The 27914-nt window shown below is 43.7% G+C and overlaps 2 protein-coding genes and 1 pseudogene across 3 annotated transcripts; all 3 read right to left on the bottom strand.

The window, feature by feature from the left end:
* Window positions 1-357: 357 nt before the first annotated feature.
* LOC311340463 lies at window positions 358-3850 on the bottom strand (annotated as a pseudogene). Its single transcript has 7 exons — window positions 3757-3850; window positions 3438-3573; window positions 3131-3306; window positions 2747-2883; window positions 2350-2443; window positions 1832-2150; window positions 358-546 (listed from the first exon to the last, which is right to left on the bottom strand). The product of its transcript is annotated as an uncharacterized misc_RNA (transcript).
* Window positions 3851-16282: 12432 nt separating this feature from the next.
* LOC311340462 (uncharacterized protein) lies at window positions 16283-17162 on the bottom strand (the record flags this gene model as incomplete). The annotated part of the gene is made up of 3 exons (XM_084465352.1): window positions 16283-16487; window positions 16631-16913; window positions 17003-17162. The coding sequence occupies 3 exons, from the start codon at window positions 17160-17162 to the stop codon at window positions 16283-16285; spliced, it is 648 nt and encodes a 215-aa protein (XP_084321478.1).
* A 6645-nt stretch (window positions 17163-23807) lies between these two features.
* Window positions 23808-27237, bottom strand: LOC311340461 (uncharacterized protein; the record flags this gene model as incomplete). The annotated part of the gene is made up of 6 exons (XM_084465351.1): window positions 23808-23953; window positions 24286-24445; window positions 25804-26018; window positions 26612-26757; window positions 26865-26973; window positions 27051-27237. The coding sequence occupies 6 exons, from the start codon at window positions 27235-27237 to the stop codon at window positions 23808-23810; spliced, it is 963 nt and encodes a 320-aa protein (XP_084321477.1).
* Between the last annotated feature and the right edge of the window lie 677 nt (window positions 27238-27914).

Here is a 27914-nt window from a genome sequence, read left to right as displayed (position 1 = left end):
TCAGTCTTGTTGAGGTGAGTGAGAGAGGATTCTTGACATCACAGAGTTGGACAAACTGGCGGATGCAATCTGACCCTCTGTAGTGCGACATCACTCCTGGTCTGGCAAACACATGCGTTTTCTTTGAGGACGCCACACTCCTTTCTCTTTTGATGTAGCATGTTGAGTGCTTCCTGCATCACTGGGCTTAGGAGGACAGCAACTTTCCTACCTCTCTTTCCTCTCATTTCTATCCTGGTGAAATGATGGCAGAGCTTTTTCTCGAGCTCAGAGAGAGCAAGGTTGACGTCTTCGTGAGGTGCTGATGTGTCTCTTGATGTGAATGCAGAGAGGGACATTTTGGAAACTTCACCTTCTCTACGCCGGTTGAATGATAACCTGTGCCAGAGTCACCTTTGCCAGACTGGCCCAGTTCTGCGATGACGCCTCAGATTCCAAATCATGTTGGTACTGCTGTTGCTTCTCATCCAGGTAATTGTGTAACTTCTGCACATCTGCTGTGAAAGGCAGCAGCTGGGGGGCGTTCCACTTGGACTCGTTGAGGCTCTTCAAAGATGTGACTGACACAAGCTTGTGCCATTTCGCATCATACAGATTTCGAAAGGATCGAGCTTCTTCTGCAGCATCCTTGTCTCCTTTAATGATTGCATCACTCTCCAGGAGCATAGACATCCTCTTGACGCTGTGTCCAAGTTTAAGAGGAAGCGATTTGGAATTACCTTTATTGCCTTGTGCTGCGTGTTTCACTGCATTGACTGTCTGCATGAAGTTCGCTGGTATGACATATTCTTTGATCGTCTTCATGTTTGTGACCTCTCCACCATGTACACGAAGTCTGCCAAGCTCCCTTAACTTTTGCCGGATATATTCGTGCTTATCAACTTCAAATCCATGCTTGTTGTAGAGGTGCTTCCCATCTCCATGATGCACCAGTCACTTTTGACTGCATGTGCAACAGCATCCTGGTTCATGTTATTAACCAGTTTCCATAGCTCTTCCGAAACTCCAACAGGTGTGGGTTCTGAAAAGGCACAGAGAGCTTGGACTCTAGTTTTTAGTTTTTCCCGGTTTGGGATTGACAGGTTTAAATTTGCAGATCTGAAAATGTCTCCACATTGCACGTTTCATAAATAACCCTTGACAGTAGAGACAGTGCATGTAGTCTCTCTTGGCTGCTTGCGTGCAACCAGTTTTCCTGTGCCTGTTTTCAAAATTTCAGCATTATGTGCAAAATTGCCTTTGTTTCGGAGACAGTCTAAGTGTACGCGTGTTTGTTTTGAGCCCTTTGGTAAACTAAGTGCTTTTGCTACCTCCAGCTCCTTGTTGTGTTTACGCTCCAAATGCTTCACGATTTTTAGGAAAGAAGACCCGCAATACAGACAGAACTGTCTCTTGTTGTACATCCGAGATCCATCTTCTTTCTTTCTGACAGCAGGAATGGATACTGAGGCACTTTCACCATGTTCCCTGCTAGGAAAGCATGTGATGTCGGGAATACAGACATTTGTACTGCTACTGCTTTGACATGGAGTTGAACATCTGCTACTCAGAGTCCTGTCTGACAAGGATGATGGTGACATTTCACAGATCATGCTTCCTTCTGTATCTGTACTTTCTGCAAGTGAAGCTGGAACGTATTCTTCCCCACTATCAGGACTGGTGCAATAAAGCTCATCAGATCCATCAGGAATCCTGTCTTTCATCTTTAAGAAATAGAAATGAAAACAGTTTAGATGCACAAATACACTTCCCATTCTAACAATTTTCCCACTCAAAACAAATTATTAGAGTCCGTACTGGGCTTATCATATGTGACAGGTAGTACCTGTACTGTCCCTTTAACAGAAGGCAGGCCAGGTGTATCCAAGAATCTGGGAAAGAGATCCAGGACAGTAGAGGCAGTATCCGGGTCTTGAACCACCTTTTGTCTGTGCTGGAATGTTGCCTTCATCTTATTTTTGACAAGGGTTGTATCACTTGAGTGTTTCATCGGTCAACTGCTTCTCATCTGAACGTATACTGCGTGGAGTCTTGGGGCCCTCTTGGAAAGTGGTCCTGGATTTCTTGCTGTCTTGAGCAGAGTTCCGCTGAACAGTTTTCAGCCTCCACGCTAGGTAGCCGGAACTACTCTGGTGATCATAGAAATGTTCCCGTTGATAAAGAAAAACACATCGACTCACATCAACTGAGAAAAAACTCCAGGAAAACTCTTTAACAGGGAAAAAAACTAGAGAAACCTCAGGGTGAGCAACAGAGCAGGGATCCCTCACCCAGTACTGGCAGACTTGCAATAGACAAAAACACTTTACAACACAGAATGTATGGGGATGCATTACTGTTTATACTCACATAGCCGTTCTTGGAATCCGGGTCCCTCAATTTAGGGAACAGTGTTGTAATCCCAAGTGCGTAGAGGATCCGCACATTCACCGGAGGAACCCTCCTGAAAAGAGATAGATCATTCCTCCAAAAACTGCAAATTTCATTATGTGCACTTGGGTTATTATAGTTAACTATTAGTGATTCATCACTTGATGAACAAACTAAAACTGAACTGAAACAAAAAAGCCAATTGAATAGCTAAATAAAAATAAAACGAATAAAATGTAAAACTATAATAACCTTGATGTGCACGAGTGTGGGTGAAGTAAACAATGTTGAAGTGAACATAATCGGCAGCGACTTTTGGAGGTAAAAAACAAAACAAAAACAACCACAACCTGTTATTGCAAGTGCATTCACTTACCCATGGCTCTCCACCATATCTGCCACAAGAATGTTCACCATCTTTCTTCTTGTAACATCACTGATGGCGCTTGTTTTCTCGTACTCTTTGAATACTTCTCTTCCACCAGGCTTTGAATACAGAGCACCTCTAACATTCAGAAACGACAATTGCACAACATTCACACTGCAGGTACAGTAGGTATTTCAGCCTGTGCCCCGGTCTGATGTAACAGTTGGTTAGGGGGTGCATGATAAATGAGAATTAGCTAACATAACGGAGCTCTGGGTCTTCAGTCTGACACCTACTGAAGCTGCAGTACTAATATACTTATTGTGAAATTTTAATGTAAGGTTTGACATTGGTCTAATTGACATCAGGGTCAATATCAGGTGGTCAACTTACATCTCTTGCAACGTTGCTATCCAGGGGTCCTTCAACCAGCTGTCTTTTCCAAGCTTTGGTAGATTCCAGTATCAGTGTTGAGTCAGAACCTGATGATGACCCTTGGGATGCACGTGATGGTGATGGTGACCAGTCTGATAAAGATGAGCCCTCTGAGAACTCCTCAGCATTGCTACCTAAGAAAACACACAGCCTTGCATTGTAAATGACACAATTGACCATGAGAGGAAATGAGTTACAGCTCAATTTACCTTTTGTAGAAAACAGTTACAGCTTAAATTAAAAATATAAGCCTGCAATCCCTTACCATCACATTCTTCCGCCTTGAATGACACCCCAGATGACTTCCAAGAGTTCATCAAATATGTCAGAATCCACTTCCACGTTAGAGGAATCCTTCAGGCTCAAGGAAGCAGAACCTGGCAAAGTGAATTTTGCCAGCACTGAAACATAAGATACTGTAAGCAAGATTTGGGAGGGACAAACATGCATTGAACAGAGCTGATGAACTATAAATACACCAGAGTTAGCAGGAAAACTGATTTTCATCTGTAGTCTCTAGGAAAAACATTGGAAAACCCTAAATGCACAAATAAACATGACAGTCAAATTAGCCTAACAGTTACCTGCTTGCAAAAACTGGGAGTAATTGTACTCGTCCTCCGCCTGTGGTACCCTGACCCATTTGCTGACTCCTTTATACTCTACAGGAACCAACATGTCGCTTCAAAGACAAGAATGGCATTTATTATTCCTAATTTCTTACATTTACACCCGTGTTTCCCCAGGGGTGGGGGTAATTTGAACACTGTACAATTACCGCGACTACCACACATGACAGCCAACATGACACTGACCGTGATGAAGGAAGGTGAAATGCTGTTAAAAAACAAAACAATACTATTTGGGCCGGGACTGGATTAAAAAAATTAATCAAATTAATTAGAAGCTTTGTAATTACTTAATCTAAATTAATCGCATATAAATATTTGACCTGAGAATACAGATTAAATGGTCTTTCCTGCCACTACACTATGGTGATTACTGTACTACTTAAATCACAGTATGAACTCAGCCTGATGTAAACATTGATAAAACTAACCAATCACACAGGCATCTCCACGTTGTCCCTGAAGACAGAGCTCTGAAATGCACAGTGAGACAGTGACAGGTCTGTAGCTACGTCTTGACCACATGTCAGCTGTTCAGCTGCAGCAGAGGAAACTCTGCTGTCCTCAGCTGCACCGCCACTAGCGCTTTTTTTTTTTTTTTAAGCTCCGGTAGCAACACGGCTAAAATACGGGAAGATACTGTAAACCAGCGCGGATCCGGTGTTTTTATCAAAGCTTGGTCACCGGGTCGGTTTGAGCTGCGTTCAGTCTACATTAAAACTTTATAAATCCATGGGCAGTGATCAGTGTTGGCGGCTTTTAACTCATTAAATGATTGTGCTCCAGTATAATCGGTACGCCTGAAACTCATCCAGTGAGAAACGTTCCGCGGTACAAAAATAAGTGCGATTAAAATGTTTTGTTTTTTTCATGTGTTAATTATTAATTAATTAATTAATCTTAATTAACGCGTTAAAGTCCTGACCCTATTTTTTTTTTCTCCTTAAGAGACTGTAAGTTAGCGGACCCAACCGCCCCGGTCTCGTTACTATACTCGTATCGTGTACAACCTTTTCAATACATTCCTGTTACTCAAAAGCCTTTCTTTTATAGACACTTTTATTAATTTGAGGAACTAATGTTAGCTAAACCCTGGTCCAGCGCAGTGTTGGCCAGGGCTAGCGAGCTAAGCTAACGTTAGCTAGCTAGCCAACTTCGCAAGCTAGCTAGCAGCCAAAATCAACCACAAAAAAAAACTATCAATCCCAAAGAGAGAATTTTATCGACCGAAACTTACCTTACCTTAGAAAGAACTTCTTTCTTCTTCCAAAGAAGAGATTTTGACAACAAGTATGACTGCAGTCTGCGTGCTGACTCTGTGTGCCACCAATGTGCCAGTCACTGCCATGGCAAGCGATTCAAACGGTGGGTGTGGCCAATTTAACGAGCCAGAGTGTAAATTCAGAGTGATTCTCATAACGACGGAAATCATCTCTGACACTATCAGGAACTGACTCTAGGGGGAGTTAATTTTGATCAATTCTGAGTAAAATTAATAGTAACCCCTGTTAATTAACACCAACACAAACAAAAAAATAACACTGGCACATTTGCTGTGTAGTGTCTAGCATGTCATTTCAAGCCAGTGTGTATAAGCAAGAACCGTATCTGAGCACACGAATCCTCACAAATGACAATCTTCACAACCTCATGTTTGCATGGCTCCTTATCACAAACACATTGACAAGTATCTAAACACAATCCATCCACAATCCTTGACCTGTAGGCTGGAGGGGGAAACGAATTCTTCTTGCATCACTGGGTTGGAGCTGCATGGCAAGATACCATTGTCCACGGATATGCCATGAAAATCGCCGCCACCACCACCACCCTAAAATATGAATTGAATCAGTTATTCAGAATTTGTTTGTGTAGCAGTCACCATTTTGATTACAAGCATATAGTCTACACAACAGCTATACAGTTGCATGTGTCTTCTACTGGTATGAGACCAACGGCCAGTCAGCAACTAATTTTAGCTCTCAATCATCAGTCACGCACATTGAGTAATAACCAACCGATTGTTTTAGCGGAAATACAACCCTGAAGAGAAAATCAACATACAAATTATCTCAAGTCACAGCTAGTAGGCTAGAGTAAGTATACAGTCAGTGTATCATCATTTTTCGAGTTACTTTCACTTTGTGTGTATGTGTGGCCCATATGTGATACTAAGCTGTGATGTACTTCTAAGGATGTGTTAAAAGCACCACCACTTCAGTGTGCAGTCAGTGTACAGTCAGTGATCCACGGATTGCTTGTAGCATTTGGGTTGTGTTAACAAGAGGATTACATCACAATAGAGATTGGCTCGTTTGACTAGCTAGTTTATGGGGCTTATCTACCAAGAGATATTCCACATCCAGACTAGCTTGTCATTAGCCATGTTGGAATTGGCTACCTGGGAGGTAGCAGAGCTGTTTGCGGCGTTCAGGTCCCTCAACTTGGTGTCCTCCAGCTTCTGACTGATCTCTTTCTGCAAGGAGGGCGGGATGAAGACAGGCCAGAGACCACTGATTTAAAAACTCAACATGGAGATTGGAGAATCATCTGTTTATATCCTGCTCCTCCAAAAACATTTTCATCTGCTAGCCATCTCTATAAAATGGCTTCCTTTCCACAATGTGAATATCATATGGTAATCACAACTATGCTAGTGATCAGATTTATTATTGTGTTTGCTTGAACAGAATGCCTCGTCTCTTTTTTCACCTTTATTTAACCTAGAAAAAAACCCATCTAAACCCTCCTTTACAAGGGTCACCTGGTCAAAAGGGCAGCAGTTAGTCAAAAGATGTTGACGTATATAATAGATAAGGCATACTATACAGAGGCATATAGTCACTGACAAACCTTTTCTCTCCATGGCCAATTGCTATCTCCATAGTCATATGTTATTTCCTCTCCTCTGTTTATGTCTCTCGCAGCAAACAGACAGAGGTGTGGTTTTCCACCAACTAATATTCTTTTCATCCTGCTGGTAGGATGCACATGATCATCATTGACTAGTCTTCCAAATGAGTCATCTTCCAATGCAGCATCAATGCTTCAAAGGAGACAAAAAGAATCACGCTAATGGCTTAGTCAAGGAGGACGATTAGGCCAAGATCATGTACTGAACATTGCAAGCTACCAGCCACCATACAGTAAATGCTTACCACCATTTTTGGCATGCCACATGAAGTCAAACATGAACACCAAGCATTTGGAATTATAAATCCTCCTTCTCTCTGATTCCCTAAAGTCAATCATTTCTCCTCTGTATTCAACTACAAAATCCCCCTTTTCAAACAGGGACAGAGCAACCACACCCCTGCCTGTTGACAGAAGTAAGAGTTAGTAAAAGGTGCCATGACATGCCACCAGGTGTGGTGTGATTAGCCGTTACAAGCCGTTTTGGAAATCAGCCCCTTAACACATCACAGGTGTGCGTGTCCACCTAGATCAGTGTTTCTCAACCTTTTTTGAGCAAACGCCCCCCATACCTTACCCTGATCCTCTGGCGCCCCCCCCCCCCCCCACCCTCCATTATTATTGTTTTTTTTTTTTTTTTTTTAATTGCGACACCCGTGGTTAGGCTATATCCATTACCAACTCAGCTTGAATAAAAAACTTCTGTGACAGAAGCAGACAACAACGAACATCTCACTCTGTTCTTCCAGTCTGATGGTCTATCTCAGTGTTTCTCAACCTTTTTTGAGCAAATGCCCCCCTTACCTTACCCTGATCCTCTGGCGCCCCCCCCCCCCCCCCAATATTATTGTTCCTAACCAACTCCACTCCAACTCGTGCTACATTGCTTGAATAAAAAACTTCTGTGCCGTTTTGGTTTCTTCTGGACAAGAAAATGTGTATTCAGAGTTTTATTAAAAGGTTTTATTATTCAGCTATTGAAGTTTAATACGTAACAGTGCTTGTGTACATTTTTATTGGTTATTGAACTGTTAACCCGCGAACTTGGGTTCAATATGTGTACGAAAGACTCCCTTTGTTTATGTGACGTTGCCTAGCAACGCTGTGCATGTGCAGCCTTTATCCGCTTCGTTCTGAGTTGGCGAGTAGGACGTTTAAGTTTGCGGCCAAATAGTAATTAAAGTAGTTTGTTACTATACAAGTTAAGCGCCTGTAACATCAGTGTTAAATGAGTATGTGCCGGTTGGTGTGCGTACCTTATGAAAGTGTTTATCGGTTCACAGACGTAATGAGCGACGTTGCAGTGGTCTACACGTAATGCGCACGTTCTATTGTTTACAATTAGCATGCTAAGCGGCGTTAGCTTTATTCACGTCTTATGTTGCCTTACTATGTAATATGGATGAGATTCATGTTGCTTAGTGTAATGCCCCATCCACCGCTTGCTTTGCATGTCCCGCAAACCAACCAGTGGAAGTCAGGGGAGGGCGAAATAGTTTCGGAAAGCACCACGCTGCTGCGATGAGGTTGATTTGTTTATCGGCGTTACCATGGCGATCACGCCGGTACTGAGCATAAAGTAAAAAGTAGATGAGACGATAGAGGGGTTAGAAACCCATATGAAGATAGGCTTTTTATTTCATTTATCCTATTTTTGCACCGAAAATATTTGAAAACCATGAAAGTTTAAAAAGTTCAAAATAATGACCACTACACAAGCGAAGTTGTGACGCCCCCGTGTTCGTTCCCAGCGCCCCCCTAGGTTCTACGAACGCCCCCCAGGGGGCGCTGCCGCCCCCGTTGAGAAACCCTGACCTAGATGTATGACGGATAGATGAGCAACATTTGCTTCAGTCCACTGGGTAGGCTGGTGGACTGATCTATCCAGCACACATCTAGGTGGACACGCCCACTTCCTGCCCCATATGATGTCATATGGGGCAGATTTCCAAAACGGCTTGTAACGGCTAATCAGAGCACACCTGGTGGCATGTCATGGCACCTTTAGTAAACAAATGTATTGCCCATGTTGGCAACATAGTGAGAGTAAAATGAACTCTGAATTCACCTATGACACATAATTTAACGTAATAGTACTAAGACACTATGAAATATCAAAAGCAGATATCTTCAGTACTAAGTACAATTAACACTAGAGACACTTGCCTTTGGTGGAGTTTATGTATTTCACCTCTAACATGGCAGTCTGGTCTGTGGCACTGATGGCATGTTCTGCAATATGCTGAGGGGTTGCCCTCCTCGCCATTTTGCCTGTAGAGAATATATTTGATTTGATTTCTTTATTTAGAACATGTAAGCAATAAAAACAAAGTTTAAATAAAACAAAAGCAAAAAACAAACACACTTGCCACATGCTTGAAAGGGGGAAGGAGGAAGTAAAAAACGTATCTGGTCCTACCCCTTAACAGATCAATTTAGCCTGTATAGTTAATATCATTATTAACATGTCAGTATATATAATAAAAAAAGCTAATCACTATATTTACAGAGTTCTATCAAAATAATTATATCAATATATATATCCGCATCAATCAATGAAAGATTGGAGCATGAGTTACAGACAAATAGAAGAAACGACGAATAAGAAAGGCGTTGCGAACGACTGCGTTACCGGAGGAAGAGATCGTCTTTTTTTTGCTTAATTTCACATCTAACAAACACTGGGACAAATGTAGTTGTTATCTGTGTTTAACTGAGAAAACAGGGAGTGGAAGACTGGGACCCTATAATGTTCAGCTAACTGTTGTTAATAATAAGTGTTACGAGAGTAGCGTATGTGTGTGCGCTGGAATGGAAGTGTGTGGACGAGCGAGGAGAGAGAGACTGAGCGTGTGTCAGTTTAGTGAAGTAACGAACCAGTCCGGTTGTGTCTGTGCAAACGTGTATTGTAATGTTAGTGAAACTGAGAATCAAGTCAATCATCGGCGGCCGCTTCATTCCGACCTATAAGCAGACCCACTGCCGGTCAAAGTGAAGGGTGGTACCCCCGAGAGAACGAGGAGCAACGCTGTGCTCCTCGACTACGGTCTGGGAGTCGACAGCAGGAAAGGTCTAACATAATACAAATAAACATTTTCTATATCTGCGTGCAGTTGTGAACTCATGTATTGTAATTGATTGTAGGCCTATGATGTGTACTTTTAGGGTTACGATAAGACCTTTCATTTAGTGGGAGCGGGGCACTGAAATTATATAGGCTATTAGTCATGTTATCGGACTTATCGGAATGACGTAATCATTTCTGTTATCGGCCCGATAATTATCGTGCACCCCTAATACTTGTGAATAATTGTTATGTTCTAAAAAAAATAGAATAATCTATAATAGGTACAAGATTTCCCTTTACAAATAGTAGTTTGTAAGAAAACAAACCGTTTGTAAATCCGTCAAGATTTCAGTGAGATAAGAGTATTAGCGTTTGTTCAGATCACTGACCTTACCTAAGGTACCACCAGAAAGCTTGCCTGTGACAAGATGGCCGCCTGTTATGCCTGTCTAGACTCCGCCGTAAGACATCTAGTGTTCTATATATCTATGGGCGTGTCCACCTAGATGTGTGCTGGACAGATCAGTCTACCAGCCTACCCAGTGGACTGTAGCAAATGTTGCTCATCTAGCCGTCGTAAATGGACACGACCACCTGTGATGTCATAGGGGGCAGTTTTTCAAACCGGCTTGGTGGCACGCCATGGGACCTTAAAGTCTACTATCGGCTTTGTTTTCAGCTGGTCTCATTGATTTACGTTGAAGCTGGAGCGTGAGGACGTTCAGGCAGTGTCGCCAGATTGGGTGGTTTTCCCACCCTATTGGGCTACTTTAAAGACCGGGTAAACCAAATTCAGTATTTTTCTTCTTATCATATTAATTAGGCCTTAAATGTGTCCCTCAAAACATGTAAAAAATATTTTTCCCATTCATCATTTCCTTGAGGAGCTAGGCCTCAGAGAATGTTCTGTGTGCAGGTTTAAAATGGGCGGGTCTACATCGAAGACCGCTTTACGTAAAGCGGTCTTCGATGTAGACCCGCCCCCTGCTGCCCTCTAGGTATAAATACATTAACCGTGCACTAGCATTCTGTGGTTTCACCCGTCTATGGTTTTACCGCTCACGAGTCTGGTTTGAATTGTCAGTTTGCAGCTAGCTTGCCCGTTATGCCTCTTCAACCTCGTTGGTGCATCTTCCCTGGATACCACAGTGGGAAACGTAACGTTAACGGTTCGTTTACTTTATTTAAGTTTCCGACCGAAGACGGTCTCTCTCCGGTGATGGGCGTGGTTTCCTGGCCTGCAGCGCACACGCCCCCACCGTCCTGAGCCAGGGATTACTGCTCATTTTTCATCAACTTTGAAGCATAATTTTATATACTTCGCGATTTTTTTAGTCCTTCAAATTTGGCAGGGTGGTTAATAATATATTTTCCTGTGGTATTATAAACTCAAAACCCATAATTATTCTTGGTTTACCCGGTCTTTAAATCACGCACCGCCATGCTATTTTCTTGAAGAGAATTTGATTACTAACATTACTATCGTAATTTCCAGACTATAAGCTGTAGTTTATGCACAGACAAAAACACAAATGTGGCAATTACATAGGTCTGAAGCGCTCGTAGAACCTTCTTAGCTCTACCGTAGTGATGTATCAGCTCCTGGCGCTAGTCTCTGCCAATGTACAGTAACCTTTAGAAATCCATGTTTCACATTGAACTGCCATATATATATATATATATATATATATATATATATATATATATATATTAGTGCTGTCAAACGATTAAAATATTTAATCGCATTAATGTCAGTTAACTCGCGATTAATCACACATTTTTATCTATGCTAAATGTCCCTTGATTTCTTTTTGTCCCTTTTATTTTTTCTCATTTTAATACTCTTCAACATGGAAAAGTGGATCGGCTTGCTTTGTGCAAATGTTTTTTTTTTTTAAACAATGTAGTGGAGTTAAAAAAATGAACGCCGTTAAATTGGGTTTGCGTTAACGCCGTTAATAACACGTTTAACTGACAGCACTAATATATATTAGGGCTGTCAATCGATTAAAATATTTAATTTGATTAATCATGATTAACTATGATCTATGATGTAATACTCTTCAACATGAGAATAGACAAATGCTTATTTTCTTTAAGTTATTTTGTGCATTTGAACCTCGGGCCACTCCGTAGCTCTGGAAATCAGGAATAAAAAGCATGTTTATTTATTGCTACAATGAGAAATACTCTCAGTTCAAGTAACTAACATATGCAAACTGCATAGTAATGTTTACTAACACAGTAGTGTGTTGAACTTCACATTTGATCTATTCATCCACATTTTTGTTTAAGCAGCCATTTAACACAAAACAATGCCCCTCAATGCATTGCATTGCAATTTGCATCAAATTCGAAACAAACAGGGTGATGCACAAAATAACTTAAAGAAAATAATTTAAAATAAATAAAGTGTTCATGAAACAGTGTTACAGAACATGACTCAAATGATAGTGCAGTCAGCCTATAGCCTATAAACAGCTGTTCTGTTATATTCAGCAGAGGCTGAACAACCCAACCTCAATCTCCTCTCTTTTAACAGACCAAATAAACTAAACATCAGCCTCCACCTCTTCTCTTTTTTAACAGACCAAATTAATATCAAGTTATTTCGTATTTCCAGTCGTATCGTATTTCCAGTCGTTGGATGTATTATTTCACGCAGACCGTCGTCCTCCACAATACTTATCGGCCTGCACACTGTAGCCAAACATTTGGCGACTGCCTCGACCTAATGTGCATTGCTTCCTGATTTCCCGAGCTACGGAGTGGCCCGAGGTTCAAATGTCACAGCGTTAATCGTGCGTTAAAAAAAAAATGACTGCCGTTAAAAGCATGTTGCATTGCGTATATATATAGTAGGCCTACATATATGGTACAGCAGGCGAGGTCAGCTCGACTCGCTTCCAATAATTTCAAAACTCGCAACAAAAAAAATTTATGTATTTATTTTACAATTCAAAAATGAACAAAACTCTTCTAAATTAATGAAATGACACTGGGAAAAGAATAAACCATTTTACGCAACGAGTGACCTTAATAAGCAGTCTAAATACTTTTTTCAACCACCGCCTCTTTCCCTTGGCATTGTGCAAAGCCCGCACACAGATGGGTAGCAAAAAGCAAATCAGTCAGCATAAACAGTTGTGAGTTAAATTTGTCCATCGGGGAACACGTCAATTCCTCTAATCCGATGTTTCAAATAAATCAGCACAGATTTACCTTGATCTTCAATTGTAGCTGTCAGGGTTTGCGGAATCCAGGAACTGAGGGTGACTCAAATGCGAAGCAAAACTGAGTTTTAAGGTTTTTATTCCACAGAGGGAACAAATGATAATGTTCCAGAAAGCTCAGAAGATCAAAAAGCGAAAACTAAGTCCATAAATCAAAAAAGGCCAAAAAAACAAATCTGACCGACTGTCAAAATGGTAATCCAAAATCAGAGTCAGGTCACAGGCAAAGGTTGGCAATGAGATCAAATCGGGTAGAATGAACAAAGATAGAGATCCATACATAGTTACCTACAGTGTTCAGTGAAGACACAAGAGACAGAATGAAAAGACCAGGCTTAAGTACTGTGAGGCAAACAACTCGGATGATTAGTTAACAGAGGGCAGGTGAGTGATGAGCAGAGACAATTAGGCAGGAAAAGCACAGGGAGCAGTGTGACAGCCCTCTGGCACCTCCTGATTGGGTGATCAGTGTAATGGCTAACACCCATGCGGGCTGAGCTCCTCAGCTATATAAACTGTAGGAGTCAGCCACTTGGGCTCTCTCTCCTTTGACGTATGGTTTGTTTAGGTTTTTGGGTTAGCTTTGCTTTGCACATACATTACATTCTAATCCATTGTGCTGGCGGAGAGCGAGCTCCAGTTTGGCCAGTACAGTGGCCAAACGTTCCGGTGGCTGCTGGGGAATGCGGTGGAGTACGTGGTCTCCATCTTGGCGTCCCACCAGAAGGAGAGAGGGAGGGGACATCAGCAAGTCGCCCCTCATGGACAACAAGGACACCCTCGCTTCCTACGCCCGGCTGTTCCCACAGATGGTGACGGCCGTCGCCAGGCGTAGGTTGTGTGAGGGCTCCCAGTCTACCAGCGGGGTGGACGACATGCTGGTGGGGTTCAGTGTGAACGCTCACTGGACCTACAAGTCCCTGTACTGCGCTTGGGACCAAGAGAGTCGATTGTAAGGTGTGTGTGTGTGTTGCACACTCGCTAACTGTGTGTCTGCTGTCTGTGTGTGTGTGTGTTGCACACTCGCTAACTGTGTCTCTGCTGTCTGTGTGTGTGTGTGTGTGTGTGTGTGTGTGTGTGTGTGTGTGTGTGTGTGTGTGTGTGTGTGTGTGTGTGTGTGTGTGTGTGTGTGTGTGTCAGCTGCTTCCTCTCAGCTGGAGGCATACGCTGCCTGAAGAGCAGCAGGAGTGGGTGGGCTGAGCGCTGTTCCGCAGGGAACCCGGCAGCGGGAAGGTGGTCCTCACCACACCGTCCCGACTGTGGGGGTACTCGCCCGGCACCTCTACACGCAGCCCCCCGCCACATCCCAAGCCTTCTTCCAGTGCCCATTCTTCCTCTGGCTGCCCTATCGGATGTGGGCATACCACCTCAAGTGCCCCTCCGATGGGCGCAAGCTGATGGGCGCTGGCCTCTACAAGACCATCAGGAGGGTCTTGGACAGGAGCGGGTGGTACTTCATGGCCACAGAGTGCCTTCAGTGCCCCTCCTGTGGCAAGAAGGTGGCGGGCTGGTCCAAGGACATCTTGGAGCAGCTGGACGTAGCTCACCGCGAGAAATTCCCAGCTGTTCTGACGTACAAGTATGTCACTTTAGATCAGTGGTTCCCAAACCTTTTGTGCCCAAGGCACACCAAAGGACAAATAAAAATTTCAAGGCACACCTATTGTGCAAAATAGCCTTATAACACGTGTTATCACTAATATCATCTGCTTATCTGTTAGGTTTATAATTATTTACTAATGCCAAATAAGATGTGACAAAGACAACTATTCTACTCATGAAATATTTATTAACAAAATACTTAAATATTTCAACTTTATCAAATTGGGCTTCATCAAACACACCCATTTCAACCAGACAGGTGAGGCAAAGGAAACAGAAATTCAGCAGAGAACTGTCCATGAGAAAGCTGCACTGTCCATGGCCCTGAATCTGACCCACAAATTATAACTGTAACATTTAGAATCAGGCTTTTTTTGTAAATATTCTGCCTACTAACAAATCAGTGGGACACATGTGCCTGTCGGGGCGCACAGATTTTTTTAATCCTTGGTGGCACTGAGGAGAGGGCCACTCGCAAGTCCTGCTCAACAGAGAGCCGTGACCTGGTCTTGTTCTTCATGTAAACAAGAGTGGAGAACGCCAACTCACACAGGTAGGTGGTGGGGAAATGAAGAAGTTGGTCGATAGCGTGGTGGGAGATGGTTGGATATTCTGATGCACAAACCAACCAAAACTGATCGAGTGTGAGCTCACTAAATTTCAGTTTCAGCGTGCGGTCCGCACGGAGCTCTGCGCTCTCCTCTCTCTCCTTCATAGTGAGCTTCTCGGTTGAGGACTCGGACTCCTGGTTGAATGGGTCTCGGATCCAGTCATTGTCCTCGATGTCGGCCACACGTGGAAAATAGCGCTCAAACCTCTCTTTTAAGGTCTGAAGGTGTTCGGCATATACAGCGCGCTCACTGGCTGCCTGTGGCGCAGCTGATGCCAGCGGGAACATGTTCATGGAGCCCTGTTCCAAAGCCTCGTGCCACAGGGTCAGTTTGCCCATAAACCCCCTAATCTTGTCTGTGGATGATAAAATGTTTTCATTCCTGCCCTGAAGCTTGGCGTTTAACTCGTTGAGATGCCCAAATATGTCTGCAAGGTAAGCCAGCCTGGCGCACCACCTCTCATCCGCGAGCCTGTCCTTATGTGGGACAGCGTGTTCACGTGAAAATTCCAAAAGCTCTTCCCGAAGCTTTTCTTTCGGTGGGTTGTCGGACTCGGCAGTCTCTGCACTGGTGGTTGGTGGTTTGCTCCGCACGAGAAAGCGCTCCATTTTCCCTCTTGTTTATGTTTTAATGTTGTGTTGACCTACTGCCTTTGATGTGTCAGTCTAAAATTCCCACCTGCGCAACTGCGCGAACAGCGAAATGTGGGATCCTCTTTGAGGATTTTTAAAATAGTTTTTAGATAAAGAGTTTGCCTCTGTATTATGGAATGAGTGCATTCAAAGTAGTATATAGTAAATTAAAATAATTATTTTTGTCTAGTTGTATACTATATTGCAGTAGGCTATGGTTGTCACAAAATCCCACGGCACACTTGGACTTGCCTCACGGCACACCAGTGTGCCGCGGCACACAGTTTGGGAACCACTGCTTTAGATAGATAGACTTTATTGTCATTTCATTAATCATAAAAAGAGAAAAAGCTCATTCATTGCAAACATTCACACACACACAATAATAGCAATAAAGATAGCAATAGCAAAAAAAAAAAATTGTTAGTGCCACCGCTTCACACTGTCCACTCCCGGAATGTGAGCGTGCCGGGTACTGGTTTTGAACCGGTCCATGGTAAGCCTGTGCTGTTGGCGGGGGGTGAAGGTCACCGCCGCCTTGTCCCGCTCAGTCAGCCTCTCCCACAGAGCGATGATCTCTCTGGTCTGACGGACTGTTACAAAGGTGTGGTGACGCAGCTCCACGAGGCTGTGGGCCAGGGCCACCAGCTGGCGGTATCCGGGCTCACCGTCTGGCCCGATGACGTCCTGAAAGAGACGAGACACGCGATGAGATGCTGCAAGCAGTCACATTGGTGAATATGAAATGTTGACAGCTGACGGTGCACTCACTTCCTCCTCTTCCACCTCAGCCTGCTGCACCTCCATCCCGTCGTCAGGAGGCGGCGGGGGGATCCCGACGAGGCATCAACCACAGGCACGCTGCGGGGCTCCTGGAGGAGAGAACTGTGATGTGCCAGGAGACGGATCTCCTCTGGCTCCTCCTCCTCCTCGAAGCCCTCGTCGGCGTCCGTCCTGCCGGCGTCCTCCTCCTCGGTCCCGTCTGGAGTGTCGGGATCCAGCTGCAGCACAGCGCCCAACTGGGAGTAGAGGTACTCTACCCCCAAGAGTTCCCCTGCAGAGAGAGAGAGAGACACACACACACACATTAGCAGATGCCACAAGACAGCCGCAGCAAACTCTCTGTCGCTAATCTCTATGCACCTGTGTACTCCCTGGGCTGGGTGAAGTCGTCAACCAGCTGGACCCCCTTAACCTCGAGAGCCAGCTGGTTGAAGCTGTGCTGCAGCCGGGAGCTATAGCACCGCAGCGCCGCTCGCGGTCCTCCCTCGACCGCCGCCCTGCTGCGGTTCTCGTTCGACATCGCCAGGCCCTCCAGCAGGACAAGAGGTAGCGATGAGCAACAAAATAAACACAACACGTGTGAAGGCGGTGGAAAAAGATTTACCCGGAACGAAGTGGCAATGGTGGAGGTGGAAGGACTCGAGGGAAGTGGAGCCGCGGGCGCACTGGAAGCCTCACACCACCCTTGTTGAGCTCTCCCGTCTTGGTGTAGAGCTCCACCCCCTCTGGGTCCTGGATGCAGCCGAGGTGGCTGTGCTGCGTGCTCCAAATCTCCTCCATGCAGGCGCAGTCAATCAGAGGGACGCCCATGGTGTCCGTCACCTCCCAGAAGGCGTCCAGCACCTCCTGGAGGAGCCGCTCCGTCTCCGCCGCACCCCTCGTACAGTGGCTACAGTGGCGAGCCAGCTCCTTGGCGGACAGCGTGACGGCGTCCCTCCCCTCCCCGCCGTCCCACTCAAAGATGGCGAAGGACAGCCTCGCCATGAAGAGGCCGTAGAGCTGGTGGCTGTCGGTGGTGACGCCCCTCGCGAAGCGTTGCATGAGGTGCCACACGTCGAGCCGCACCACCAGCTCTGGCCACTCGTGGTACCGATGTACCACGTGTACCGATGATGTACCGATGATTTACCCACGGAGGTGCAGCAGTCCCAGTTCACGTACATGACCTTGGGAGTGGCCTCCCCGGCGTCACGGTACCGCCCCATCAGGCCGACCTCCATGTTCGTCAGTCCGTCCCCCTCGGCCGCAGTGAGGACGGACACGAGCACCTGCCCGTACTCGTTGGACATCCAGGCGGCCGACCCGGTGACAGCACCCGCCAGATTTTTGGCGATCTGCGAGACACAAACACAGTTAGACACACGGACGGACGGACGGCACACTGACGTCATACGGGCGCGGCGAAGAGAGAAACCTCACCTTCTGGGTGGAGTCCATCTTAAGGATCTCCCCCAAAATGGACGTCACCCTAGCCTTGGTCTCATTCAGCCTGGTCATGGCCTCCAGGACATAGACCCTGCCGAACCAGGTGAGTCCGGGCACCTTGACGAACGTCGGGAGCGACACCTCCTTCTGTTCCGCTCCGGGTGCCCTCACCTTGTGGAGCATGGACAGGTATTCGATCGACCTTGCCATCCAATCCCTCGAGTGCGCCCGGGCTGACGGGGGAACGGTGGAGCAGTGGTGCCAGGACAAAATGCACAGCGACCGTGAGGTCGATAATGAGGTACTTGGCTCCACCCATGACACAAATAGTAATTACCAGGGCCAACTTTATTTGTCAGGACCATGGCCATTTGATTTAAAAGATGCAAATCTTCTGAATCGATCTGAATCGAATCGTTACATTTTAAGAATGTATCGTTCCTGAATCGTATCGTACCCCATGTATTGAGATACGCATCGAATCGTCTTTTATTGGAGAGATGCACACCCCTAACAAATACACTTCTCTAGTCTTTGATAAATCTTTTTGAAGGAAATGCCACATTTACAAGTTAATTCATTTTGAGAAATGATTGTCTACTTTCAACAAGAAATACATTGCGTCATACCCTCGAATTGAGCCATGCCACATCGAATCGAAATCCTTCTGAATCGGGCGCAGATGGGATTTTTGAACTGGGGGGGACCAAGCTGTCAGCAAATGATTTCAACTCAATAAGTTATTTTTGTGTAATTTGGGCTTTAACTAGCGCTCAAGTAGTTACTTTCGTAATAGCCTATGGGCCAATAGTTTGAACTAAAAAGCCATTGGAGAATTCTTATTTGAAATCATGGATAAACAACAGTGAACATTGTTAAACAAAGGCCTACTTGATCAACACTAGCCATATATGATGAAACTGTTATTTGTGTGGAATGCCAATCATCCACAAAAACTTCATGCCCTGGGCAAAATATGTTTTATTTAAACATTTGTGTATAGCCTACACTCAGAAGTGTAAACAACATATTTACATAAATGAAAAAAAGCCAAACAAATTTGCTGTCTAAGCAGACTCACTGAAGGACCCAAAAACATCTCTCCTTTCATTACCCTGAACATACTGCTGGGCAATTTCTTGTCTGTCCAGTCTGTCAAGCCTCTCTTGGTGAATATGGCACACAGCAATGCATGCCATTGAGTCTTTTTTGTGTCATGGTCTATTCATAATATTGTAATGACCACGGAAGAGGCAGTGAATGAAGTATTGATTAGACAGCGATTTATTAGATACCTAATAATATTAGATACCTAATAAACCGTTGGAACACGCAAGACCAGTAACCATAGCATAGCAACGCCGGTAAACAAACCCTGCGAAGCCCAATCCAGGTCTTACTGAAGGCATTTAATGGTCAAAATATGATTAATAAATATTCAAATATATTTGAATATTAATATTAATAAACAAATGAACTTCGAATATGATTTTTGGGCAAAAGTCAAAGCCCTACTAGCGCTACTCAACATTACAAAATGATTAGCTGCCACATCTGGGAAAGTCAACAGGCAACAAGGTGTAGGATAGCCTACTTACATTGTTTTTTGAAAAAAACGCTCTGATTGTTTTTTGCTTCATTTTGTTTCTTCGTTGAAGCACCTGCTCTGTCTTAGTAGACAATGATCACCGCAACCGCAGGTACAGGCGCAGCTGAGCTACAGGTTCCTCTTTAGGACCCTGGGGAGTCAGTCGTGCCTTATGGCGTGTTCGATTTACACTGAAAGCCGGAACAACATAACCTCAAAGTTGAGTGCTCCCAGACAAACGCCGGGCTCTCAATCCGCGCTGCATGTAAATTAGTCTAACTAACGGAACATTAATCCTCTGTTTTACCGGCGGTGTTTGTTGCCTTATGTAGGGACAGAGTGGGGGGGGGGGGGTCACTATGAATCTGAGGGGGACATATCACCCCCGTCCCCAGTGCCATCTGCGTGCATGTTCTGAATCGAACTGAATCGAATCATTCCAATTAAAAAATTTATAGTTCCTGAATCGTATTGTACCCCATGTATCGAGATACGCATCGAAAAGTCTTTTATTGGAGAGATGCACACCCCTATAAATAACATATTTTCTAGCATCTGAACATTGATAGTTTAAAAAATATTCATTTTAATACAAGGTACAGTTCTTCATGGTATGTACATGGTATTTTATCTAATTAAGTCAGTTGATATAATTGGCTAACTGAGTTGTAGGATTAGTGTCCTTCAGAAAGACGAGAATGGTCACGCCTTTGGGTGGTGTGGATAATTTCTTTTGACCATGCTTCAGTTATGCTTTCATACTTGAGTAACTTGGTGTTTAGTGACTAGTGTATGTGTAGCAGCATTTACCAGATTGTTTATTCGTTTTCTTTTTTCTGCTGGGCTCTTTTTCCTTTTGTTTTCTGCTGGGTTCTTTGCCCTTACCATCTGCGTTTTCACTTTGTGCTGAAAAGAAGAAAGAAAAGATTTTAAAAAAAAGAATAATAACAATTGTCACTAAGCATTTATTTGTTGTAGGTAGGTTTCTCAAATACTGTGAAGTAGAAGATGCTCCTTTATGGGGGCAAGCAACTAATGGACCCTTTAAATCATGAATTTAGTCTTTGTAAGGTGAAGTCTAATTCTCAATCTCAATTGTTGCTGTGACAACTAAATTGAAACAAGTGAAGGATGTCTGAATGCACTGCATTATTTCATAAACTAAAAGCAATCAAAAAAGGTGACATGTTAGTAGACTCAGGATAAGGGCTAACCTTGTGATAATGGCGCAGACATGCCTGGAGGTTCCCCGACAGGTTGCCTAGCAATCAGCAGTCCTGCAGAACATGTAATCAAATGTAATATACTCCATTAAATACATACACACAAATAGCAAAAGATGAGTAGAAGTATTACAGTGCGAGTTTGGTTAACTTGCCATGTGCAAATAAGACAAAGGTAATGTTTACTCCTGTATCTCGTTTCTCCTAATAATAATAATGAGATATCTTATGTGTCTGCCTCTTCCACTGAAACTTTTAATTCCATGGGACTGAATTTCATTTGGCATGTGCAGTCAGTCTGCTTTCATCCAAACTCTTCACAGAATAAACCAGGAAACGTTCAAAAATCAAATTGGCATACTACACCCTTTGCCATCTTTGCATGTGACCTCATATCAGCCCACCTGTAAAATGCAAACCAACTGTGTGCAGTCTGTTTGCATGAGCAGTCAATTGCTATCTGGGACCTAAGTCGATAAGGCCCTTACTGTTTTCTTTTATTTCAGACTCAAAGTAACATCCTCTTAATTTGTGTCTGAAATACAAGAAAACAGTAAGAGATTACAGTTACTTGACAGTGAAATTACAATTGGTTAGGGATACATCATAGTGAGTAGTTACACTGTTAAAAGTCTAACCATCTGGTGACAATAAATACATGCCTGGAGCCTCCTCAACAGGTTTCTTCGTTCTTTTCATCTCTGCATAATCTGTAATAAAGTTTAACATTAGTCATGTGATTTATGATTGAAATAAAACATTCAAGAAAAATCACACTGTACTTACCAGTCTGAGGATATGTGAGATTTCCTTCATCGACTCTCACTCACTCACCTCACTCTCTGCATCAACCTCACTCTCTGTGTAGCTCTTGTCACAACACACAGACACAGGTTGGCTTCTTCGAAACGGGCGTTCTTTAATGCAGGGTTGCCGCGGATCTTGAAAAGTATTAAGTCATTGAATTTAAGTTTCCATATTTAAGGCCTTAAATGTCTTAAAAAGTCTGGAATTATTGGGTGGGCGGCATTAAATTTAATCGGGGGGAGAATTAATGAGCGGGTGTATTTTGTTTCATTTCTATTTTTGTATCTTGTATATTTGTTAAGTTTTACGTTTCATTTTACAACCTACAATGTCCGGTTGGTCAAACCGATACGCTAGAACAGTGGTTCTCAAACGGTGGAGCGTTCTCTAGTGGTAGGCTACGCGGAGTATGAACGTTTTTTTTCGTCTTCACGAGAGTTGAGGAGAACATTCCTACGTCATCGTTCGACGCGATCGTCCGTTTCCAGGCAACGTTCGACGCTGAGGGCACGCGTCGGCAAAAATCTATGCCTAATAGCCTATTATGAATGAGTTCGCAAAAAATATATATTAAATGCATTATGTAAAATACATTTCAGTTATATTAAATAATAAATCAAAATATTGGCAGGGACAATCCTTTCTTTCCAAAAGTTGGTCGGGACATGTCCCTCCGTCCCTATGCAAAATCACTCGTGGAAATATTCAAATAGTTGGCGCCATTTTTCCAGGAGTTACGAGAGAAATCCAAATTTTGAGATAAAGTAATTTAACGTAGAAGAATAGTGTTTCTCCATCTCCGAAAATAAATTCTGCGGTGCCGCGGGAAAGAGGAGAAACGGTTGCATACGACGCTGTTAAATCCATGGTTGCAAATCCCTGTAGCCATGGGCAAGTGTAGATTTAATTATAAGTGGCAAGAAGAAGATAAATATCGCGGCTGGCTAAAACCAGCGGCTGATCAGCATGAGGCGCGGTGTGAGCTGTGTAAGAAAACCTTCAAGCTTGGAACAATGGGCTGTGGAGCCCTGGATTCCCACATGAGGTCAGAGAAACATCAGCGCTATTTAAAAGTTCAGAAAACGAATATGGCCATTGACCCGTTCGCTGCTGCGAAAATATTTCCGAACATGCCCGCACCGACAGTCTCCGCAACACCGAGCCGACCGACAGTCTCAACACCAAGCGAACCCACAGCCGCATCAAGTAGCCGACCCACACCAGCTGTAACAACTGCATTCAGCGCGTTCTCTACGGCATCTGTATTGAAGGCAGAAGTGCTGTGGGTTTTAAACACCGTGAGCCACCACCACTCCTACAATTCTAATGTAAATATCAATTCAGTTTTCGCCGAAATGTTCCCGGACTCTGAATTGGCCAAAACATTCAGCTGCGGGAAAGATAAAACGGCCTACTTTGTGAGGTTCGGACTTGCGCCCTACATTAAAAAGCAGCTGATCTCCAAGGTTAATGAGGACGCATTTGTGATCATGTTCGATGAGAGCATGAACAAATCTACAAAAAACAAACAGCTCGACCTGCACGTTAGACACTGGACAACGGATAAGACTGGTACCCACCCAGATAGCAAAAGTATTTTGGGCCAAAACTGGCATGCCATTTTGGTAAAGCTTTGGAATGATGTACGGCCCAAATTTGGGCCAAATTAGGCATGCCAAAAGAAAAACAAAAGGCGGCCAAAACCCAGCCAAAACCAATTTTGGAATACCAAAATGTAGCCATAAGTATCCCAAAGAGTGGCCAAAATCCCCAGAACCATGCCAAAAAGCAGCCACAACTGACCCAAAGTGATCCCTAACTGACCCAAAGTGATCCCATAACTGACCCAAAGTGATCCCATAACTGACCCAAAGTGATCCCATAACTGACCCAAATTGATCCCATAACTGACCCAAAGTGATCCCAATACTGACCCAAAGTGATCCCATAACTGACCCAAAGTGATCCCATAACTGACCCAAAGTGATCCCAATACTGACCCAAAGTGATCCCATAACTGACCCAAAACTCATAAGTTACATTGTTAATTTATGTTCTATGTGTATAATGCACAAATAATAACAATAACAAAATATTTTAAAGTAGTAAATTTTTATTCGATTTAATCTGTTTGCTCCTGGTTTGGAGCCGGCTGGCGTTTTTTCCTCCCTCCCTCCCGATCCCCAGCCCAGTAAAACCATCGCTTTATGGCATCCGCAATCTGTACATCCGTTGCGGTTGAGCAGGATGGATTGCGCCTCACTGCATCTGAAATTGAAGACATACACAAAGAATGTTTGTGTTTGTGATTTTAACAGCAATACTGTAATGCATGCTACAATCTTCTTCCCTATGCAAAGTTCCAACTGTAAGCATTGCCAATAGATCTCATCAGGTGGGAGATAGGTGCATGCTCTGAGGCTGTGGCTAATCCTGTGTGTTGTCTCCTAGAAACAATTCAAAAGTGCTTTGAGCTCAGTTCAGACTGATGGTTTCAGCCTGATAGAATCTGCATAGGTGCAGGAGTCTTTGGAGAAGAGTTATCAGAGACTAGAACAGGATGCTTTTGATAAACAGTGATGAACAGTTAAAATGCTTACCCATCACTACTGCCTTCAGATGTAGATTTTCGAAAGAAATCTTGCCATTCATCCCCCGCCATGAGATCTTCTTGGCGAGGTCATTTTTGATTGCCTGTTTTAGAATGCGCCACACTGTATCTTTGGCATCAGCTCCCCCTGCCAATCCAAGAGTGATAACCTATACAAATAAAAAACAAGAACCAGTAGCATTATTTATCCAAAAGAAAAGTAGCCTACCATTATTTGTATAAATCATTCAGCATTACCCTTAATTATACCACGGTCTGGGGGAATACTCTATTCTGATTTGCTGTAGGGTGTGCATAACTCCTGTTATTCTACTTCATTTAAGAATGCTCGATCCTGATTGGCTGGGAGGGGTGCATTAATCCGGCGTATTGCCCGCTGAATTGTCGGCTCTACTTGCTGCTGACTGAGCACAGTAGATCAATACGCCGCTATAAAATGATCGCATGAATCGCAATAATTTTGCTTATATTTATTGCAAATAAAAATGATTTGGAATAAGGAGTGCATGTTTGATCGATCGTCATTAAAGCTGACTTGATACGAATGTAACAACTACGTCGTTAAACTAGTGATCAGTTGCAACCTTGTGTGGTTGCTATAGAAACGCGTTACCTATAGCTGAGCTAACGGTATTCACCGTAGGTCTAAAGGGAACCACTTTTCGAGGGAGATGAATTTAAACAGCATACATTTAATAAGCATGCAATACGAATAAGAAAAAGGCTAATTATTAAACTATATGAATTGTTTTATTATGTTGGCCGGCGCGAAGTAGAATAAACGGAATAATCACCTCAAGGCAGGGCAATAAACAGTTTGATATGCCCGGCTCGCGGAAGGTTACCGCCCTCGACTTCGTCTCGGGCGGTAAGCCGTCCACTAGCCGGGCATATCAAACTGTTTATTGCCCGGCCTCTCTGTGATTATTCCTTACATAATGGACACCTCCTCGGGCATTATCCCTTACATGTTTCCCACAGACAGAAAGCAATGTGTGGTGAGTGAGGCGGAGTGGGACCCCTTTTCAGCCCGGGGGTTTCAGGCCCATACTGCCCCCCTGCGCAGAAGTCTTGAGACAACGACGCCGAGTCCTGACGGGGGGGGGGGAGAGACGAGTAGTCCTGAAGGCCTGGTTCTGACGGCCGTGTTTCATATTAATCGCATCGTTTTTTCTGAGTTAACAATCATTTTGGCCAGGTGTTTTTCAGCACGGTAGCCTATATCATTCAAAACTTTTGGGTTTTCCTTTGATAGGCGCGTTGAGCGGAGGAGCGGGCGAATCTGCTGTTTGGTGTAGCCTACCCGCGCGTGTGTGTGCGTGTGTGTGTGAACGAGAATGTCAGGGAGAAAGAGTGCTATGAGGAGATGAATGAACGGAACGATATTTATATTTAAATATCGCAAAAAAAAGAAGCGGAATCAATTAGGTGCTCAGTGTTGATTCTGTGGCGCAGTGCCACACATTGTTCTATGTATGGGAAACAAAGGAAATCAAAAGCAGCTCACCAATTCCTGACGAAGGTCCCGCTGGCTTGCCAGGTCGCCCTCCAGGGCCTCCAGAGCCTGTTTATCCCCTAGTGGAAAATAGGCAGTATGCCTGGAGGTGGTGGACATCCTCTGACCTCCCTGGGTGTTTCTGTGGAGGTCTTGGATCATCCGTATCATGGTCTTTTGCTGGTCCATCAGTATTTGTTGGTTAACCAACAGGTCACGCAGAAGAGCTGAAAAAGAAAAAAATAAACATTTAGTAGGCCTATAAAAAGGCAGTTTTAAATCCTCAACGCATGTATTTTTGTATGTACATTCATATTTATTTATGTATGTGTCTATTTATCTATTCTATTCCAAGGATATGTACTCATATATATATATCACTCATATATCAATCGAAGGCTGGAGGAGTGTAACACATTAATTCTTACTTCCACACATTTGATCACAGCCTCCCTTCTGAGTCCCTGTCCCTGGACTGACAGACTGGCCCTGATAAGGTGTCCCTACCATCACCTCCTCTGACCCTGTCTCTGCCATGTCACCTCCACCATAACTCACGCCAATTGCTTGGCGAAGGGTTGACCCCAGGGTCATTAAGTGCTGGAGGTGGGCGTAAAAATATATTGTTATTATGAATTGCTATTATTTCACTTTCAACTTAATTTTCAATTCTGATTGCCTAGTTTATTAGTGAACAACAATTTACTTATTTTATCATCTATCATCTCCACTAAAAAAGCCAAATTAAATTACTTCTGCAATTCGACTACCTGAAAACCCTGAGGCTGCTCATTGTTCACAGGGACCTCATAACACCCACTTTGCGTGGGCTGCGCTAGTATGAAGCGCCTGATGTTGGACGGTCCAGAGATAGCAGGGGCCTTAGGGAGGATTTGGAAGGCCTGTTTCTTTGGAGGACTGCAGGGGTCTTGACTTTCAAAGTCCGATCGGACGTGTCTACTTGGCCTTTATTAGAGACAGACAAAACAAAAGACAAATACATGAGTTCATAAAGAGACTGGCTTTGCACAAATATGTTGGAACAAAAGGCACTTAAAGCATAAAAGTCATACTTGATTTTTCTTTTGGGTCTTCGGTCTGTTGTTTGGTCTTCGACCTCTGATGCCAAATCAGTCTGGTTTTGAGCCAGTGGCAGCTTCTGGCGACACTCCAGATAGTTATCTGTTGAACAGAACTCGAATTTAGGATTGTATTTATTGATATCATGACTGATCAGTTAATTATTTAAGTATACATACCTGAAGAAAAAAAAACCCTGGCATTGTCAAAAAGAGGCCAGGTATCCTGGGGCTCTTCCAGCTGCCTTATGGCCCGATTGACTCCCTCAGCCTTGTGGGGGGGCCACCTGCACGCCCCATTATTGTACCATTGCGTTGGCACAACCTCCACCTCCTCGGAATTGTCAAAGCAGACAACGGAAAACATAGCTGGTCTTCTGCATGAGAACAAAAATCACACTTTGTTAACCAGTTTAACCCTACTGCCTTGCCTGCCTAACCTACACAAATTTAACAACAAGAACGATTCCAAAATAACTGAACATATTGACAAATCAATAAATGCATGTTTTACTGAGTGTGTGTGTGTGTGTGTGTGTGTGTGTGTGTGTGTGTGTGTGTGTGTGTCTGAGCGCAAAACACCTCAATTGGTTCTCTTCATTTTTAGCAGTATTTGGGGGAAAAGCCCGCCACCATCACTAAGACAGAGTTAAATAATAAATCAAGTAAATCAGCTAAACCATATCATTAACTAAAAGAATGCTCAAGAGTCACGAGTCAAGTTTCGAGGGTTGTATTAACTTGAAATCATACAGAACTTATGGTTAACAGTAACTATCAAGGTTTCCAACAGTAGGCCACACAAACAAATGAACAGTTCCACCTTAAACTAACAGTGTCTAAGTGTCCGTGATTAACAAGAAAGAAGTTATAATAATAATAATTCGACACCATAATCCACACAATACCCACACAATAATCAGAGTGAGACAGGAGCTGTTTAACAAATTAAATAAAAGGTCCAAAACAAAGAAAAGTCATCAATAATCACTATTACAATTCGCTGTTTACTTCTAAAAAATCTTGGAACTGGGTCACCAGGTC

This window comes from Micromesistius poutassou, assembly GCF_964030765.1.
Source record: "Micromesistius poutassou genome assembly, chromosome: 3".
NCBI classification, from domain to species: domain Eukaryota; kingdom Metazoa; phylum Chordata; class Actinopteri; order Gadiformes; family Gadidae; genus Micromesistius; species Micromesistius poutassou.
Note: the sequence above shows the minus strand (reverse complement) of the source record. Positions and strands in the feature narration are given on the sequence as shown.